Consider the following 18,534-nt stretch of genomic DNA (forward strand, 5'->3'; position numbering starts at 1 on the left):
TATAAATCCCTGAAGGATAGATCACACACGACTTAAAATGCTATTTTAGTGGAGGCTTAACTGTATTCACAATTTATTGTTTCTTATCTGTGAAATACAAGTAAATACAAGCTTTGTTTCCACTGAGGGAAATGGTTTCAGCTTACAGAAACTGACAGGAGGTCTGCGTCACCACGATGCTGAGCTGAGGGTGGGCGAGTTCAACTTTCTGTCAACAATGGGGGTGTTTTGAAAACAGCCCCATTTTCACAGGTAACCTAGCCTGTCCCCCCGCCACAGGAAATAATGGATTAATCCTGGAAAGCTGTTGATGTAGCACTTTTCTCCTTATGAAAGTAACAAGGCGATTATTCGACCAATGAGAATTTGGTTGGACGAGAGCATAGTGACCAAATAATCGACTAGTCGACCAGGAGACTTCAGCCCTAAAAAACACCTCTTGATGATATATTTAACTTACTGAAGACTGGGCTGAAACAGGCTAAACTCTCTTTGAGAGCCAGCAAAATGAAAAATACGTTTTCCCAGTTTTAAGCTTGTATCCCTATGTTACCTGTTTATTTATTTTTTGTTATATGCTAAATATAGTTTTTTTTTTAAAAAATCAGTACCATAGTATTAACATCAATCTTTCCTCTTCCTGTGAAACGGTTCTAAATATTTAATGACTGTCCTGGACTCAGAGGCATTTACAAGTTCATCCAATCAAATCAGTCTTTTGGCAACTACCTAGCCACAAATCACGCTTCACTGTTTGTGGGTTGTAACTAACAGAGCAATGTGGAGAGAGACAGGAAGCGATGTGTGTTTGGATATCAGGGGGCAAAACCTTTGTCGTCATGTCCAAAACAATGTGTCAGATACATTCATTCATCTCTCCCTCATTCAACCTTTAAACGACAAATGTGGTACGTTAAAACTCCCGTAAGTGTTATACAAGTGGACTGTATTGTAATACAGCTGGATTTATTTACTGATGATTTGGTAACACCTTTGACACACCCACCAAACAAAAGAAAACATATCTCAGAACCCACTGCACACCATTTTACACTGTTTCAAGGAAACATGTTTGTCAACCCAGTAACTGTAGTGTGCACCATTTTCAGATTTAACGTGCCCCAGTTGAGGGAGGTGTGGAGCCAACAGTCCACTGTAGCTCTGCATTTCACTGAACTCTAAACCTACCCAATTTTTAGCAGTCCAATCAAATGCAAAGAATTTGATTTAAATCCCTCTTGTAACTGTACGCAGCACAAATATTCAGTCTTACTGGGAAATATGTCACAGTTCAGAAGATAAAGACTAATTTCCCTTTCACTGGGACTTTAACCCTTTCACCCTTAGCTGCTGATATCCTCAAGTGACATTAGTACTTATTTAGCTTTAGCATCCCTGTTACCCAGTACTCAAGTTGTAAAGAAAAAAAAAAATCAGGGAGGATGGTGGATTTTATCACATGGGGACATAATTTGTGCTGATGACAGCACGGAGGGTCTGCCATAGCATCACTGCTCTTACATAGTTAGGGTCAAATGCACAGGACAAGTGCAAAATCATTTCTTCTTCTTCTACTTGGGTCAACCGATGATACTAATAATAATCAAGGTCAATTTTGCTTTTAGAATATTGAATTATAGTGTATTTTTCAAAAAAGCAGTTAGTGGTATAGGTTTAAAACTGGTATTTAAGGGTTAATTTTTAATTGTGATTAATTAAATCATAAATAATAATACTACATATTTTCCTGAAAATGCCCAACATTCAAGTGTGGATTAAAAAAAACCCACTGAAGATAAAATAGTTTTGGGGCTGAAAATAATTTCTCACCTTCCTTTTAATATCACAGTTTAGGCCTAGGCCTAGGCCTTTTTGGGGTATTTTTCCTGCCTTTACTTTTAAGCTCATATCACAGTCATTATAAAGGCTACATACACATGCTCTATCTTGTTTTTTTTTTGTTTTTTTTCAGGACAATCTGGGCTACCCAGATTTGCCATCACCACATGTCCTTCCATGCGCCTGTATTTTATATTAATTTTTATATGAATTTCTACATCTGTGTGACTAAATTCTTACATTTTTACATGTATCTCACCATAGCAAGTTGGAAGTTGACATATTCTGCCATATATGAAGAGGGGAGACTTTCTGGAATCTGGTAATATAAGAAACATGATGCTGGGACATTCTGTCACTTCACAGTTGTCCAAAACATGTGGTTTGTGCCAGGCGGACATGATAGCCAGTATTTTTTCATTATTGCAAGAAATTCCATTGACTCAAAAATGTGTTTTATCTTAAAGAAACATGCAATACTTAACATCTAAGATAATAGAAACATAGTAATAATATTATTCCTCACTATATAAAGTGACTGATAACAAGATCTGTATAATGGATTGTAAAGAAATTCGTCAGGTTTTTATTTTGTAGACAATTGATCTGTATTTATAGCATGATGGGATGACAGCACAATAATGTGTGTGGTACCACTGGAAAGCTCTGGTCCTGTGCTTTCATGTGATATACGTGGCATTTCTGTGCGAGCCTGCATTCATGAGTAATCCATCCAAGAGTGATGTGTGTGCAAAGCTGTATGAAAGCTTTGTTATACATAATTTTAGTGTAACTTTATGTTTTTTTTTTTCGCTGTGAAAACATTGGACTACCGACAAGTGCTTGAGCCACGACGCACGGTTGTGGAGAAAATCCATAGAGAAGAACAGGTGTGAATTTGGACGCACTATGCGTTGTTCAGGCGCTCTCTATAGGGCACAGGCATAACATCCATGGCGCAGTTCCCTGAGATATGATATAAAAATATCTTTGCATGTTTCCCCTCACCCACAGTATTTTACTCGATATGTGTAAAACCAAAGGTAAAACTAAATATGTTGATATAGCAGTAATACCACATTCATTCAAAAAAAGACACAAGGGATGGAAAGGGGGGATGGCAGTTTAAGAAGGGGGATGATTTTGACCGTTTTTATTTCAAGGGGGATGCCATCCCCCCTCAACTTGAGTGCTGCTTTTACCTGTAGTAGGGCTGCAACTGATGAATATTTTTTGATCAGTCAATTAATCTAATTACTAATTTGTTGTATTATTTTTTCATTACTCAATAAATATAACAATTAATTTACCTAAAAATAAATATCATAAACTTATCTTTTCTTAAATAAATGACAAAAATTACCTATTTTAGGATTAACATCACTGCTGTGAAAAAAAAAAAATTAAATAAAAATAATACTATTTACAATAATGATAACAGACCCTATTTGCCAGGGGTCTGATCAGAAAAATACTGGACATCAAATTCAAAAGAACCACTGTGACACATAGATTAATTTAATCACCATGTATCATGATAGTCCTTTCCCTGAACTGGAAAATCAGAACTTAAGTACTTGGCTTTGAACTTAAAATGCTTATAACATGGATTTAATTCATCAGTAATATAGTTGATATTGCAGTTTAGATAATGAGTGGTAAATGTATTTTGGATCAGTGTGTGACATGAAAGTAACTGAAACAATTTACAGACTACTGTTGGTTTAAGTCATTTTCGTACTTGTGCATGTCCGTTAAAGTGAACAGAAAATATGAAACGGCCAAATCACAACATTAGGTCACACATGGTGTAACATTAGCAGAAAGTTTAAGTGACTACTAACAGAAAGATTTTCTGGGTGTTGATAATCCAAAAAGTCAACAGGACAGTGCCATCAGCTGTCGTCTAAACAAAGGGCTCCGGGATGCTTTCGCTTCCAGTGTCTGTGCAAAGCAGTTGTACTACTGTGAGAAGTCATTTCCAATTTGTGAGCAAGATTTTTTTTGCTGCAGCTTCTTCTCCAGAAGAATCCATGCATTAACCAGGTACAGGTCGCCAAAGCCACATTGTCTCCATCTTGTAAACATGCAGTGGTTTGCATGGCTCCATAAATGAGTGACTACTGGCTTTTAATAGTGGGAATAGCAGTAGCAGCAACAACGTTGTCTGTATGAACACAGCAGTCGTGCAAGCCGCATCAGTTCAGCAAGGTAGCCGTCATGCGCTGCTCATGCAGGGAGTGTGTCCCAGGTGTGACGTGATTGCAACATGCCGACACACTTTTTACATATCAATGTATTTCTGTAAATGACGACGTCGATTATGTTGATGAATTGCCCCAGCCCTATCCTGTAGAACTATTTATCAATCCAGATTATTTTGGTGTGAGAGGTGTTGGGGTCATCACTCAAAAAAAAGGGAAAAGAAACAAATTACACAATGCTCATTACTTTTGAAAACACATTTCTTTAAGTACTCCCTTGTAACTTAAAGCAACACAATGGAGTTTTTGAGCCCTCAAAATATATATCCAAGATCCTTGTGATGGTACATCAGCTCACAATAGGTTGGATGTCACCTCTGTCATTGCTTGAGAGCGTCTGTTTCACTTGCATTCGCACCATGCAGTTTCAGGGTTCGGGTAGGAACCCGGACACAAAAAAAGACTACAAAATTTGGCTGCTTCACAGCATACGTCATATCCCCCTCCTCGTCATATCCCCCTCCTCTCTTTAGAGTAGCGTAGCTGAACCAAGGTGAAGGAAGTTAAACGTGGTTGTCATGGCTGAAGCGACAAAGAAAAGGAAGAAGGTGAAGGTGTTGTCCAAGGAGACAAAGAAAAGAAAACGGGGGAGCAATAAAATAAGAGCTTGAACAAGGATTAATATTGGCCCGGCTTTCACACGCTGTTGAGAGCTGAAAGAGGAGGAGGGATGCCTGACTGATGGTGACCTGGCGCTGTTTAGAGATGCACCGATCCAGGTTTTTCAGTTTCGATACCGATCCCGTTGCTGTGGCTTTGAGTATCAGCCGATACCCGATACCAATCCGATACCATGGTTGACCTAAAAAGCTATACCTTTACATGTACAGTACAGGCCAAAAGTTTGGACACACCTTCTCATTCAATGCGTTTTCTTTATTTTCATGACTATTTACATTGTAGATTCTCACTGAAGGCATCAAAACTATGAATGAACACGTGGAGTTATGTACTTAACAAAAAAAGGTGAAATAACTGAAAACATGTTTTATATTCTAGTTTCTTCAAAATAGCCACCCTTTGCTCTGATTACTGCTTTGCACACTCTTGGCATTCTCTCCATGAGCTTCAAGAGGTAGTCACCTGAAATGGTTTTCTAACAGTCTTGAAGGAATTCCCAGAGGTGTTTAGCACTTGTTGGCCCCTTTGCCTTCACTCTGCGGTCCAGCTCACCCCAAACCATCTCGACTGGGTTCAGGTCCGGTGACTGTGGAGGCCAGGTCATCTGCCGCAGCACTCCATCACTCTCCTTCTTGGTCAAATAGCCCTTACACAGCCTGGAGGTGTGTTTGGGGTCATTGTCCTGTTGAAAAATAAATGATCGTCCAACTAAACACAAACCGGATGGGATGGCATGTCGCTGCAGGATGCTGTGATAGCCATGCTGGTTCAGTGTGCCTTCAATTTTGAATAAATCCCCAACAGTGTCACCAGCAAAACACCCCCACACCATCATACCTCCTCCTCCATGCTTCACAGTGGGAACCAAGCATGTGGAATCCATCCGTTATCCTTTTCTGCGTCTCACAAAGACACGGCGGTTGGAACCAAAGATCTCAAATTTGGACTCATCAGACCAAAGCACAGATTTCCACTGGTCTAATGTCCATTCCTTGTGTTTCTTGGCCCAAACAAATCTCTTCTGCTTGTTACCTCTCCTTAGCAGTGGTTTCCTAGCAGCTATTTGACCATGAAGGCCTGATTGGCGCAGTCTCCTCTTAACAGTTGTTCTAGAGATGGGTCTGCTGCTAGAACTCTGTGTGGCATTCATCTGGTCTCTGATCTGAGCTGCTGTTAACTTGCGATTTCTGAGGCTGGTGACTCGGATGAACTTATCCTCAGAAGCAGAGGTGACTCTTGGTCTTCCTTTCCTGGGTCGGTCCTCATGTGTGCCAGTTTGGTTGTAGCGCTTGATGGGTTTTGCGACTCCACTTGGGGACACATTTAAAGTTTTTGCAATTTTCCGGACTGACTGACCTTCATTTCTTAAAGTAATGATGGCCACTCGTTTTTCTTTAGTTAGCTGATTGGTTCTTGCCATAATATGAATTTTAAGAGTTGTCCAATAGGGCTGTCGGCTGTGTATTAACCTGACTTCTGCACAACACAACTGATGGTCCCAACCCCATTGATAAAGCAAGAAATTCCACTAATTAACCCTGATAAGGCACACCTGTGAAGTGGAAACCATTTCAGGTGACTACCTCTTGAAGCTCATGGAGAGAATACCAAGAGTGTGCAAAGCAGTAATCAGAGCAAGGGGTGGCTATTTTGAAGAAACTAGAATATAAAACATGTTTTCAGTTATTTCACCTTTTTTTGTTAAGTACATAACTCCACATGTGTTCATTCATAGTTTTGATGCCTTCAGTGAGAATCTACAATGTAAATAGTCATGAAAATAAAGAAAACGCATTGAATGAGAAGGTGTGTCCAAACTTTTGGCCTGTACTGTAGAACAGAAAAGACTAGAGTCATCAGGCATTGATGACTACACAGTTCTTACCTAAGATAAAATGAAACAGATGAATGCAATGATGAACTATTTATTCTTAACAAAAATAAATAACTGTGCAACAGCAGTTGAAATAGTGTGAAATACCTCTACACAGCAGATTCTCTCCTTCACTCCATGACGTATGACGTAGCTCGCGTCGCAATAGATTTAAAGGGAAAGAATCGCCTCAGGTATAGGTTGCATTTTCAGATACCCCATCCATCTATTTTGATGATATCGGGGCCGATATTCGATCCAGATATCAGATCGGTGCATCCCTAGCGCTGTTACTGCTGTTACCCTCTACTTAAGAGACTCACTGTCTGCAGGTCAGCTGCCTCAGGTACATAAAGTGTTAGCCTACATACAGACAGCTTTCATTTTAGTTTGTCATTAACAGTTTGCTGTTAGCACCGCGAACGCGATGTGCTTGTGTCGACCGTGATCGTAAATCATAATAGCGGTGAATGAGAGACTGTGGACAGAGCAGATTGAAATATGGCTTTCTACATGCTGATCACATGTATTGATAAAGTATGAAGAAGGTCAGCCCTGACATGCAGAGAGCAACTCATTTCTGAGTTTCGAAAATGAATAAATAAATAAAGCAATCGGCCTAATCATGTATGTACAAAATGCTATAAGGCTACTTTACCTGTTCTGAAGACATGATGATCACGCATTACACATCCAGCTTCAGGAAGTTCACCGGTATCGTTGGCTTGTCAACAAATGCACGAGCATTAAGATTTTTGTGACAGTTGTAACAGACAATACCATTTATCGTCTGTAGGGGGACCCCGTGAGGTAAAAAGCGTAATCCTCCATTGTGTTGCTTTAATTGCCACTTAAAGGGACATTGTTTTCAGTTGTTCATTGGCAAAAATCAATGTCTGCATTCATAAATATTAGACTTGCACCGATTACAATTTTTTGGGCCGATACCGATTTCTGATTTGCAGAGTGTTTGGATGGCAGATTCCGATTTTGGCCGATTCCGATTTCATTTTTTTCAAACCAGTTTACAGCACGCAAGATGTTGCAATATTTTCTATCTTTGCGTTATTAGAACATTTTAACCAAGATACAACCAGCCTTTCAATAATCATCTCAAACAAACAAACAAACAAAAACAGTCAGTACGTTTACATGCACAGTTTAATTCCACTTTTAATCGGAATGAAAGGCCATTCCGATTAAAAGTGGTCATGTAAACGGTCATTCCGATTGAAAAGCGGGCATTCCGATTGAAAATTAAATCCGATTAAAGGGGGTGGTTTATTCCGTTCGTCATTCCGAATGAAAGAATTTTGTGTGCATGTATACACTCATTCCTCTTTAAGTTCATTCCGGTCTTTCTGCGCATGCTCGTTTCCTTGCCCTTCTGGCGCGATGACGTATATAGCGCGCATAGCAACGGGCTGAGATAGAGCAGTCGGACTTGTTGCACTCACCGGTTTCCATTCACCACAGCACGGTCTTCTACCTCCCTTCTCCTCCTCAACAGATGAAGCATTAGCAGAACAAGGTTGTTGTCGTACTGCTGCTTCAAGAATATAAGCAAAACACAACCGAAAAAGGCACTAGGAACGGCGTCGTCAAGCATCTTGTTATCCGGAGCGAAGACTACAGTGTTTTCTTCCGGTAAACGTAAACACGTAACATCCGCCCCGCCCCCTATCCAATCAGAAACGTTTCCTGGCCCAAACCTTGCACAGACCTGAATAAAGGCGATTGAACTGATCTCCCATGTAAACCCTCATTCGGAATGAATATTTCCCATGTAAACTACCTGGAAAGACTTTAATTCCGAATGATTTCATTCAGATTTATTTCATTCCGAATGAGAAGCCATCATGTAACCGTAGCCAGTGACATGTTTCTTAACCTGTTAAGAAACATTTTCCTTTTTGCTCAAACTTCAGGTACAGTATTAAAATAAATGAGTAAAAAAGGCATACAAAAATACGACGGAGTATTAGGGCCACATTGAAGAAAAAAAAGATTTTTTTCGAGAATAAAGTCAAAATATTACGAGAAAAAACTCGTAATATTTCGAGAATAAAGTCATAACTGAGAAAAAGTCATAATATTACGAGAATAAAGTCGAAATATTATGAGATTAAAGTCGTAATATTTCCAGAATAAAGTCATAACTGAGAAAAAGTCATAATATTACGAGAATAAAGTCAAAATATTATGAGATTAAAGTCGTAATATTTCGAGAATAAAGTCATAACTGAGAAAAAATCCTAATACTACGAGAATAAAGTCGTAATTTAACGAGATTAAAGTCATAATATTACGAGAATAAAATCATAGTTTTTAAGGAAATAACCAACAACAAACAGAATATCAGATTGTCTTTCATGCCGTTGTAAGTAGCCTACTTAATTAGGTTCGGAACCAGCACCGTGCCGGTTCTCTGTCAGTTGAAACTCCGGGCCCAAACATGCATTCGTTTGAGGACAAGTTAGTGGTCATATTACTCGTTCCACAGGTGAAGGACCCCGGACACATAGCCTACAGTAAATACACCGGTTGTAAGTAGCTTTTAACATACGTGAGTCTTTGTGACTCTTGGCTCTTGTCCCCTAACTAACGCTTGTTTCTGTTTCACTAACGATATTTTCACCCCATTAAGTCACATCCTGTTATTTCCTCTGTAACCCTAACGTTACAGCAGCCTACAAGCATGCTGTGTCAATAAATCAGCTCAGACACTGTTAGAAATGTAATATTTAGCCTAATAACATCATGCTGCAGCAGTAATAACGTCAGCTTTAGTCAAATGGCTCTAGCTCTCCCGCTAAATGTCATAAACTCTGGACACATTTTCCCTGTATGTTGACATGATAATGGCCGCGTTTCCCAGATCGCTCTTAGCTTAAGAAGATCTTTCACTAAGAAGGAGTTGTAAGATCGAGCTGACCCACTCTTTACACTCTTCTTAGCCACCAAACGCTCACAGATCCAGCCGCAGCAGGCACATTAATATTACAATAGCCTAAGAGCAACTGAGGAGGGATCCCTCTTCCAGGACGGACAGACGTGCAGTAGATGTCGTACAGAACAGATCAGCATAATAAATTAACAGTAATCCGTATGAGACAATGAGAGAGAGAGAGAGAGAGATGCAGGTAATGACAGTAGCTTACAGCAACATTATTGAAAGTAATAATACTATAGTTATAGTTCTGGCTACTGTGGTACATTATGTTGAAAGTATATATTAATATCTGGCAGTATACCAGATGATTTCAACGTTAGATGGGAGAAATTCCTACACACTGTGGCTTTAAAAATATAATGTTAAACCTGCCCACATATCAGCACAACACAAGGCTCAACAGGAGAATCAAAACGTCACTGCAGGAGGCTATGAGTGCCTCAAAATTAAACTATATCAATAAGCTATATAACACAATCTTAAATAGGTTGGCATTCCTAACACTACCTCATACAAATACTAATTGCCTAAAAATAATACATAACTAACCTTAAAGGCCTTGATGATGACAGACTCAAAAAAAGCATGTTTAAATGGTATACAAACTGCATTTAACGGGCCAAAAATACTCAAACATCGCAGAGACAATGTCGCTCCTCCCATTCATCTGAATACTGGTAGAATATGTATGCTGTTCTTATCTCAACTTATTTGGCAGATTGAATCAGACACTTCACAGTGTGCCAAACCACTCTGCGCAAGTCAAAAAGTTAGACTCTGATTGGGGTGATGGAGATTGAAACTGAGCACACTAGGGCTGAGATGTAGAACACAAGTCAAATGAGACATGAGGATCCCAGTGCGTGTGTGAACTGATACGTCACCTCCTCCTTGCATCATCTTGTAGATCTTGCTCTCGATGTGGAGCTGGGGATGTTTGGTCTTCACACATTCCAACTTAATCGCAACCTCTTCACCCACTGAAATGTCTGTGCCTGGAAAAGGACAAATGTTCAAGGTTCACTTCACCCAAAAGTACAAGAAAAACAACCACTAACCAATATCATAAGCTGTTATACAGAAAGCCTCGATTTTATCTACTTTTTTGTTGCCTGTGATACAAAACTTTCAACCTTTACAACAACAGTGCTATTTGCATAAAAAATGAATGTACAGCTCTGGGATTAAGCATGAGAGACAGCTGTATGACTGCTACTATAAAAGTGCTGATACAGAATGCAGTGTGGGAAAAAAGAGAAGCGAGAACAACACTGAGAAAAGAACTGAGGAACAACAGACTAAGAGAGGAACAGCACAAACAAGGGAGCAACCTATTATATTATCTGGCCGATTACCACCTGTAATACTCAGCATGTTTACAATTATCGTAACCGTACTTCTCTAATCCAATAGCCACTAAAATAAATTAATTGAAAAATAGGCTACTTTGGCTCTGGTGTAGCTGTCTCTGTCTTCACCTGCAGTAGTGTTGCACGGTATACTGGTACCAACGGTAGACCGTGGTACTTAAACACCACGGTACATATGATACCATAATGTTGGAGTACCGTAGTACTACGGTACCTCATGGAACCACTACTGTGGGATAAGTTCAAAGTCCAATCACAAGAGGGTGAGTGTCCATGCGCCGTCCAATAACGGCGCATGCTGGCCAATAACGGTGCGAGTTGGCCACCTGGCACTCAATATGCTGCTGCAGTGGTTTGTTTTTCAGTGACATGTCAGGTATTAGCTGAGCTATTGAGTATCTTTAAGCAGTGAAAGTTATTATTTATTTATTTTTACTTCTAGGCTAAATTTGTTTATATATGCTACAGTGATTTGTTTTCCAGAGCTCTACGGTGCGAGCATTTTACTCGCATTTGCGACTAAAAATAGTTTTGTGCGAGCAAAAGAAATCGAGTACAGATTTCAACCAGCAGCAGAAACGAAAGGCGAATCCTGCCGGTTGTGGGTCACAGACACAGACAGGAATACGTATTCCTGTCAAATACCGCAGCCATAGTGCTCTGCGGCACAAGATAACGGCTTACAGGCGACCGAGAAGCCTGGCTCCAGATCCAATAAGTCTTCGTTGGTGTCATGACTGCCCAGAAAAACAGCCGAGCCGTGGCGGCACACAGGTATGTGACGTGTCAGAGGAGAAACGAGCCATTCACATTTCTCTCAGTCAGTACGTTTACATGGACAGTTTAATTCCACTTTTAATCAGAATGAAAGGCCATTCCGATTAAAAGTGGTCATGTAAACGGTCATTCCGATTGAAAAATAGTTATTCCAACTGAAATTAAATCCGATTAAAAGGGGGTGGTTTATTCCGTTTGTCATTCCGAATGAAAGAATTTTGTGTGCATGTATACACTCATTCCTCTTTAAGTTCATTCCGGTCTTTCTGCGCATGCTCGTTTCCTTGCCCTTCTGGCGTGATGACGTATATAGCGCGCATAGCAACGGGCTGAGATAGAGCAGTCGGACTCACCGGCTTCCATTCGCCACAGCACGGTCTTCTACCTCTCTTCTCCTCAACAGATGAAGCATTAGCAGAACAAGGTTGTTGTCGTACTGCTGCTTCAAGAATATAAGCAAAACACGCCCGAAAAAGGCACTAAGAACGACGTCTTCAAGCATCTTGTTATCTGGAGCAAGGACTACAGTGTTTTCTTCCGGTAAACATAAACACGTAACATCCGCCCCACCCCCTATCCAATCAGAAACCTTCCCTGCCCCAAACCTTGCGCAGACCTGAATAAAGGCGATTAAACTGATCTCCCATGTAAACCCTCATTCAGAATGAATATTTCCCATGTAAACTACCTGGAAAAACTTTAATTGTGGCAGGTAACGGTCCACAAACCTCACCGCACTTAAAGGGAAAGTTCCGTTTTTTACAACCTGGACCTTATTTCTGGCATTAAAGCAACCCTTAACTTTCTGGAAATTTTACACTTTTCTTTGTTTAGGTTAAAATGCTATTAATACGCTGATGGCACACTAAAATGTAAGTGAATTCCACCAGTGATGAAAACTCATCATTATACCATTCTCATATGGTTCTCAGAAAACTCCGACCAATCATTGCATTCGGACCGAATGCAATGATTGGTCGGAGTTTTCTCCTGTCCTGTCTGTCTTCCCCACGTGGAGGCCTCCGACAGACGTAACCGCTGGCGTAACATCCCCCCCACACCCTCCACCCTTGAGTCTGTGAGACAACAAATATGCTAGAAACAGGGAGGCTTGTGGATATGAACTAGTAACAGGGATGCTTGTGGATATAAACTAGTAACAGGGAGGCCTGTGGATATAAACTAGTAACAGGGAGGCTTGTGGATATAAACTAGTAACCTGAGATGACCATGGTTTCGCTTGGAGCTGTCCCGAAGGGAAGATGCCGGCCCCAGCGCTGTGACAGGACACAGGAGCAGGGGGAGCGCCAGAGGGGTTAGCTCTATGCTAACAGCTAACCCCGTCAAACCAGCTGTTCCCAGCAGCCTTCTGGCGAACGTCCGCTCGCTGGACATGAAATGGATTACATCTGACAACGGAGATCCACTAACTGAAGAGTGAGGGACTGTTGCGTCTTTGTGTTCACTGAGACATGGATGAATGGTAACATATAAGACACCGGTGTTGAGCTAAGGAGGCTAACGCTACATAGAGCAGACAGTGAGGCTGCATCATCTGGTAAGCTCCCTGGTGTACTGTGATGTGTCTTTATTATATGTTGCACAAATTGTTTTTAAATGTTTTGTTTCTTTTTGCTTGGGGTATGCGAAATGTCAGTTGTGCGATCACGATTTTGGTGGACAATATCGTGATTTGCGATTGCGATTACAATATAATAAATAAATGGTATCATGAGGCTTGATTCAGTGTTTCCCCTACATTATATTAGGGGGGCACTGACCTAACCTGACATAGTTATTGTTATGGACAGTGTAAATAATCATCAACAGACAGCTGTTATGCACAGTCAAAACACGCTGCTCGCACAGCAGCACAGCACGGCACCGTACACACACTCAGGGCCGAATTCACAAAAGGATTGCATGGCTTTTGCGGACGCTAAACCGGTAAAATGGAGCAAACACATACCGTCTAATTCACAAAGCACGCGCAGAGGGTGAAATGCTCCACTAACTGCGCTGCCAAGCAGATTGCGTCTCGGTGCTCTGGTGTTATTTGCACGTATTTAAATGAGGTAATATGCATATATTTGGTGGAAAAATTGGCCATTTCTATGCAAATGAGCCTCATTGATAAACAACGTCTAATTGACTAACACCAGCGCTAACAGCCACACGCAGTTTGAGTGAAGTAAATAACGTCTTTAGAAAGCTGGTGCAAACTGGGTACTCCTCTGTGGAAGCCTCTCGCCCAGACTTTCCAGTGATCGTGGCAGCAGTGATCGTCTGTTAAATCAGTCTGTAAATAATATTTTGACATTGTTATTATAATCATTATTACTTTAATGGCATCCGAAGATATTGATGCGTTGAACAGGTGACAGTCTGCGGTCGTTCTCAAAACGCACTTCTGTCACGCACTTCAAAAGCAACTTTCAATAATTTATTTTACGAAACGGGGGAAACAAACGTGAACAAAATCGGTTCCATAATTCATATTAAATTCAAAGATAACGAAAAAACAGCTACAAGTGAGAGGGAATAGTGATAAAGTGGTCAAACTTGGTCAAATCCACAGCCTCAACCCATCCGACACTGTTAGACTGACTCACCAGCAGACATCTCTAGGCTACATGAGGGTATACAATATTCAGTACTTTGCCAAACAAAGTCTGCCATTGTTCTGCCACGGTGTTCTTGGCGCAAAGCCAGCATTTATACTTTGCCATACACGTGTGGCTTATTGCAATCAGGGGCAAATCAGGGGCAAACTACACTCAGCTGCCAAACTTTGTGGGCGTGTTTGCGCTGGTATATCATTAGCGCAATATCCTTTGTGAATAGGATGTTAAGACGGAGCAAACTGCGGGTGCAAATGAAGTGCAATTCAAGGTGCTATCAGCGGCTGCAGTTCATTCTTTGTGAATTTGGCCCTCAGTTGCCTGTGTTACGTTCAGGCGTTGTCACGTAAATGATAAATTCCAACAAGTGAATAGGCCATAACACAGCAGCTTTATACAGTTTGTTATGGAGTTCGTGATTTCCCTGTGATACTTACAAATGTTTACATAATTGTTCTTTGTTTTATGAGGCTCTGGCGGCTTTCAGTTGTCTCTTTCTCTTTAACGTTACTTGGCTTGGCTTTCTCTCGCATGCATTCTTCCTACTTTTCTCTGTGCTGTCTCAAGTGCTGACATAGATTGGTCGTGTTGTGGCGGGACATGGTGACTTTAACTTTTAAACTTTTACAAAGCACGTCTTACTGTTCAACGTTGCCGTACCTGAATCCAAAGTATCGCCATATAATAGACCAACTCAGCCTGTTCATGGTCGTGCTCATGCTCTTCTTCAGCGCCTATGTTGGTCACAGTTGCACGCTAGGTGGTCACCTGACCATACGTGCTGCACACACCAGGATAACTTGTGGGCGTAATGTCAACAACCTCCACACACTACAGGACAGGTAGTCACGTTCACAGGCACAAACGTTAACATTTATTTACATTAAATCGCAAATTGCAGCCTGTTGTGCGGTCATGTAATTGCACAGCCTGACTTCGCGATTGCAATTGTGATTAGATTAATCGTGCAGCACTACTAACAGACAACAGGGTTTAAGCTAACTTGGATAATGTTAATCATTCATTTAGCTGGCTATCTATGACACTGGCTAAAATAACAACCATCAAATTTAATGCCTGCCAAATGTGCTGTACAAGTCATTGTAAATATTAATCTACATAGGTTTTGTCAGAGCAGTGGTACTGTGAAATGACTTACAAGTTTGTCATTACTACTGACAGTCGATGACTGTAACACAGAAGCATTGTTGGGATGTCCATTAGGGCTGTAGTCTCCAGGGGCCAGTTGCACCAACTGGTCTTTACTACGCCTGGTCTTAACTCCTAAGACGGTCTTTGTTAAGACCAGTCTTAAGGAGTGGACTTACGCCGGTTGCACCAACAGGGCTTACGCCTGGTCTTAGCTATGCCAGTTTTAGCTGTGCGCATCCATGTGAATGCCCCCTGGAATGCCGCACCCGGCCTGCCAAGAGGAGCACGGTGACGTCAAATGACGCGCCGTGGATTCACCCCGCGAGCTTGACAGTTGACAGCCTGTTTAATCTGTGTTGACAGTTAATTTAATTTGAAGAAAACATGGAGGATCAACGAAAAAGAAAGGGTAACTTCACCGACATAGAAATTAGAAAACTATTTGAGCTATACAGCCAGCACAGAGACGTGTTGACTGCCAAGCAGTCAAACGTCATCACGAATAAGAAGAAACAGTCGCTATGGGCAGCGATAACGGGGGTAATCAATACATGTTCAGACTCTGGCTGCCTTTGGACAGAGGCTGACATTAGAAAAAAATTGAAAGATCTCCTCAGCAAAGCCAAAAAAGACGTCTCCTCCAAAAAAAACCCATCCAACTGGCGAGGGTCCTCCCCCAAAAACCTCGATTTATAGTGACATCATTGTCGACGTATTTGGGGAGGATTCCCCTGCCTTCACTGGTTTGGATGGCGTCGAAAGCGGCAGTGGTCCAGCAATCAGTCCACCACCATCACTGGACAAGCCAGAGGCAGAGCGAGAGGATGTTCACCACCTTCATGAGGAGAGCAGTGTTTGCGAAGGTGTGGATTCTACATAAAACTATATCTATTTAGCTAGGGTGCTTGTTATTCTTGTTTTTTTTTTTGTTTTTTTTTTTTTACCAAAGTAAAAAATACAGGGCCGAATTCACAAAGTTTGAACTGCGGCCGCTGATAGCACCCTGAATTGCACTTCACTTGCACCCGCAGTTTGCACCATCTTAACGTCCTATTCACAAAGGATATTGCGCTAATGATATACCAGCACAAACACGCCCACAAAGTTTGGCAGCTGAGTGCAGTTTGCCCCTGATTTGCCCCTGATTGCAATAAGCCACACATGGCAAAGTATAAATGTTGGCTTTGCGCCAAGAACATCGTGGCAAAACAATGGCAGACTTTGTTTGGCAAAGTACTGAATACTGTATACCCTCATGTAGTGATGTCTGCTGGTGAGTCAGTCTAACAGTGTCGATGGGTTGAGGCTGTGGATTTGACCAAGTTTGACCACTTTATCACTATTCCCTCTCACTTGTAGCTGTTTTTTCGTTATCTTTGAATTTAATATGAATTATGGAACCGTTTTTGTTCACGTTTGTTTCCCCCGTTTCGTAAAATAAATTATTGAAAGTTGCTTTTGAAGTGCGTGACAGAAGTGCGTTTTGAGAACGACCGCAGACTGTCACCTGTTCAACGCATCAATATCTTTGGATGCCATTAAAATAATAATGATTATAATAATAATGTCAAAATATTATTTACAGACTGATTTAACAGACGATCACTGCTGCCACAATCACTGGAAAGTCTGGGTGAGAGGCTTCCACAGAGGAGCGCCCAGTTTGCACCAGCTTTCTAAAGACGTTATTTACTTCACTCAAACTGCGTGTGGCTGTTAGCGCTGGTGTTAGTCAATTAGACGTTGTTTATCAATGAGACTCATTTGCATAGAAATGGCCAATTTTTCCACCAAATATATGCATATTACCTCATTTAAATACGTGCAAATAACACCAGAGCACCGAGACGCAATCTGCTTGGCAGCGCAGTTAGTGGAGCATTTCACCCTCTGCGCGTGCTCTGTGAATTAGACGGTATCTGTTTGCTCCATTTTTACCGGTTTAGCGGCCGCAAAAGCCATGCAATCCTTTTGTGAATTCGGCCCACAGTGTTATAGGCATAATAAAAACAAAAACAAAACAGAAATGTCCAAAAAGGAGTAGGAGTCAAACTTAGACTATATTCCTGCCCCTTTGTTACCTTTTCTTCTATTAACTTAAATGTAGAAGAAAATAGGCTACTTATAATGCATTTCTAAATTATTTACAATTATTTACAAACCGGAAATTCACCTTGTGAAACTAAATAAATGCGATTTTCCCTAATTAGCCTACTTATTTAATTTCAGACTCAAGCGATGCCAGTGCCACTCATGCCAGCAGCCAGGCACCACCACCACCACCACCAAAGAAAAGGAGCAGGCGGGATGATCTCCAACAGGTGCTGCTGGAGAAAGAAATAATCAGAGTGGAGATGGAGACCAAAAAATTACAGACAGAGCAGGAGAAGTAAGAGCTAGAAAAAGAAAAAATTAAATTAGAAATTCAGTTGCTCCAGCAACAACTTAATATGCCACTCTCTGCGCCTGCACATATGTTGGAAGAGGGGGCACGGACCTATGTGTCCCTTTGAATAAAATGAATTTGAATTTCTTGTACGTTGTATTGTTCCCCAGTTAAAAAGAGAAAAAGATCAACTATATTTGTTACGTTGTATTGTTATTGCTTGTTGTTTCCCCAGTTAAAAAGAGAAAAAATATCAACTTTATTTTATTTAACATTTATTAATCAACCACATGAACTGTAAACAATAAAGTATTTATTTGCAAAAAATGTAGGCCTATATGCATTCCTTTCTGTCGTAGACTAGGCTATTTGTTTTAGAGACAACGAGCAGACATTTAGACGGGAATTATGCAATTGGGAAAGAAGCAATACATTGGAAATGGTCAAATGACAAGGAGCTGATTAAGATGTTTTGAAACTGTAAGAGAGGTCTGTCTGAAACTTATTATAAGGTGTTAATAATTTGTGTGCGGGCTAGTCGGCCACCGATGTCCCCATGCACTGCTGGGACCACAGGCTGCAGACTTGACGTAAAATGAAAACCCTGAATCTCCAGGCAAACAACTGCAGTTTTGGCTAAATCTGCTTATACACAGCTTTGTTTTTCTTAAGTTACGC

General features: G+C 40.9%; 1 protein-coding gene across 3 annotated transcripts in view; it reads right to left on the minus strand.

Moving 5' to 3' along the window:
- Positions 1–18,534, minus strand: part of csnk1db (casein kinase 1, delta b) — a 40,649-nt gene that overhangs the window by 19,608 nt on the left and 2,507 nt on the right. For all 3 annotated transcript variants that reach the window (XM_078163419.1, XM_033610507.2, XM_033610508.2), the window contains exon 2: positions 10,435–10,545. In XM_078163419.1, the coding sequence (XP_078019545.1) occupies positions 10,435–10,545 (111 nt within the window). The remainder of the gene's footprint in view (positions 1–10,434; positions 10,546–18,534) is intronic.

Source organism: Epinephelus lanceolatus, chromosome 21 (genome assembly GCF_041903045.1).
Source record: "Epinephelus lanceolatus isolate andai-2023 chromosome 21, ASM4190304v1, whole genome shotgun sequence".
In the NCBI taxonomy this organism is placed as follows: Eukaryota; Metazoa; Chordata; class Actinopteri; order Perciformes; family Serranidae; genus Epinephelus; species Epinephelus lanceolatus.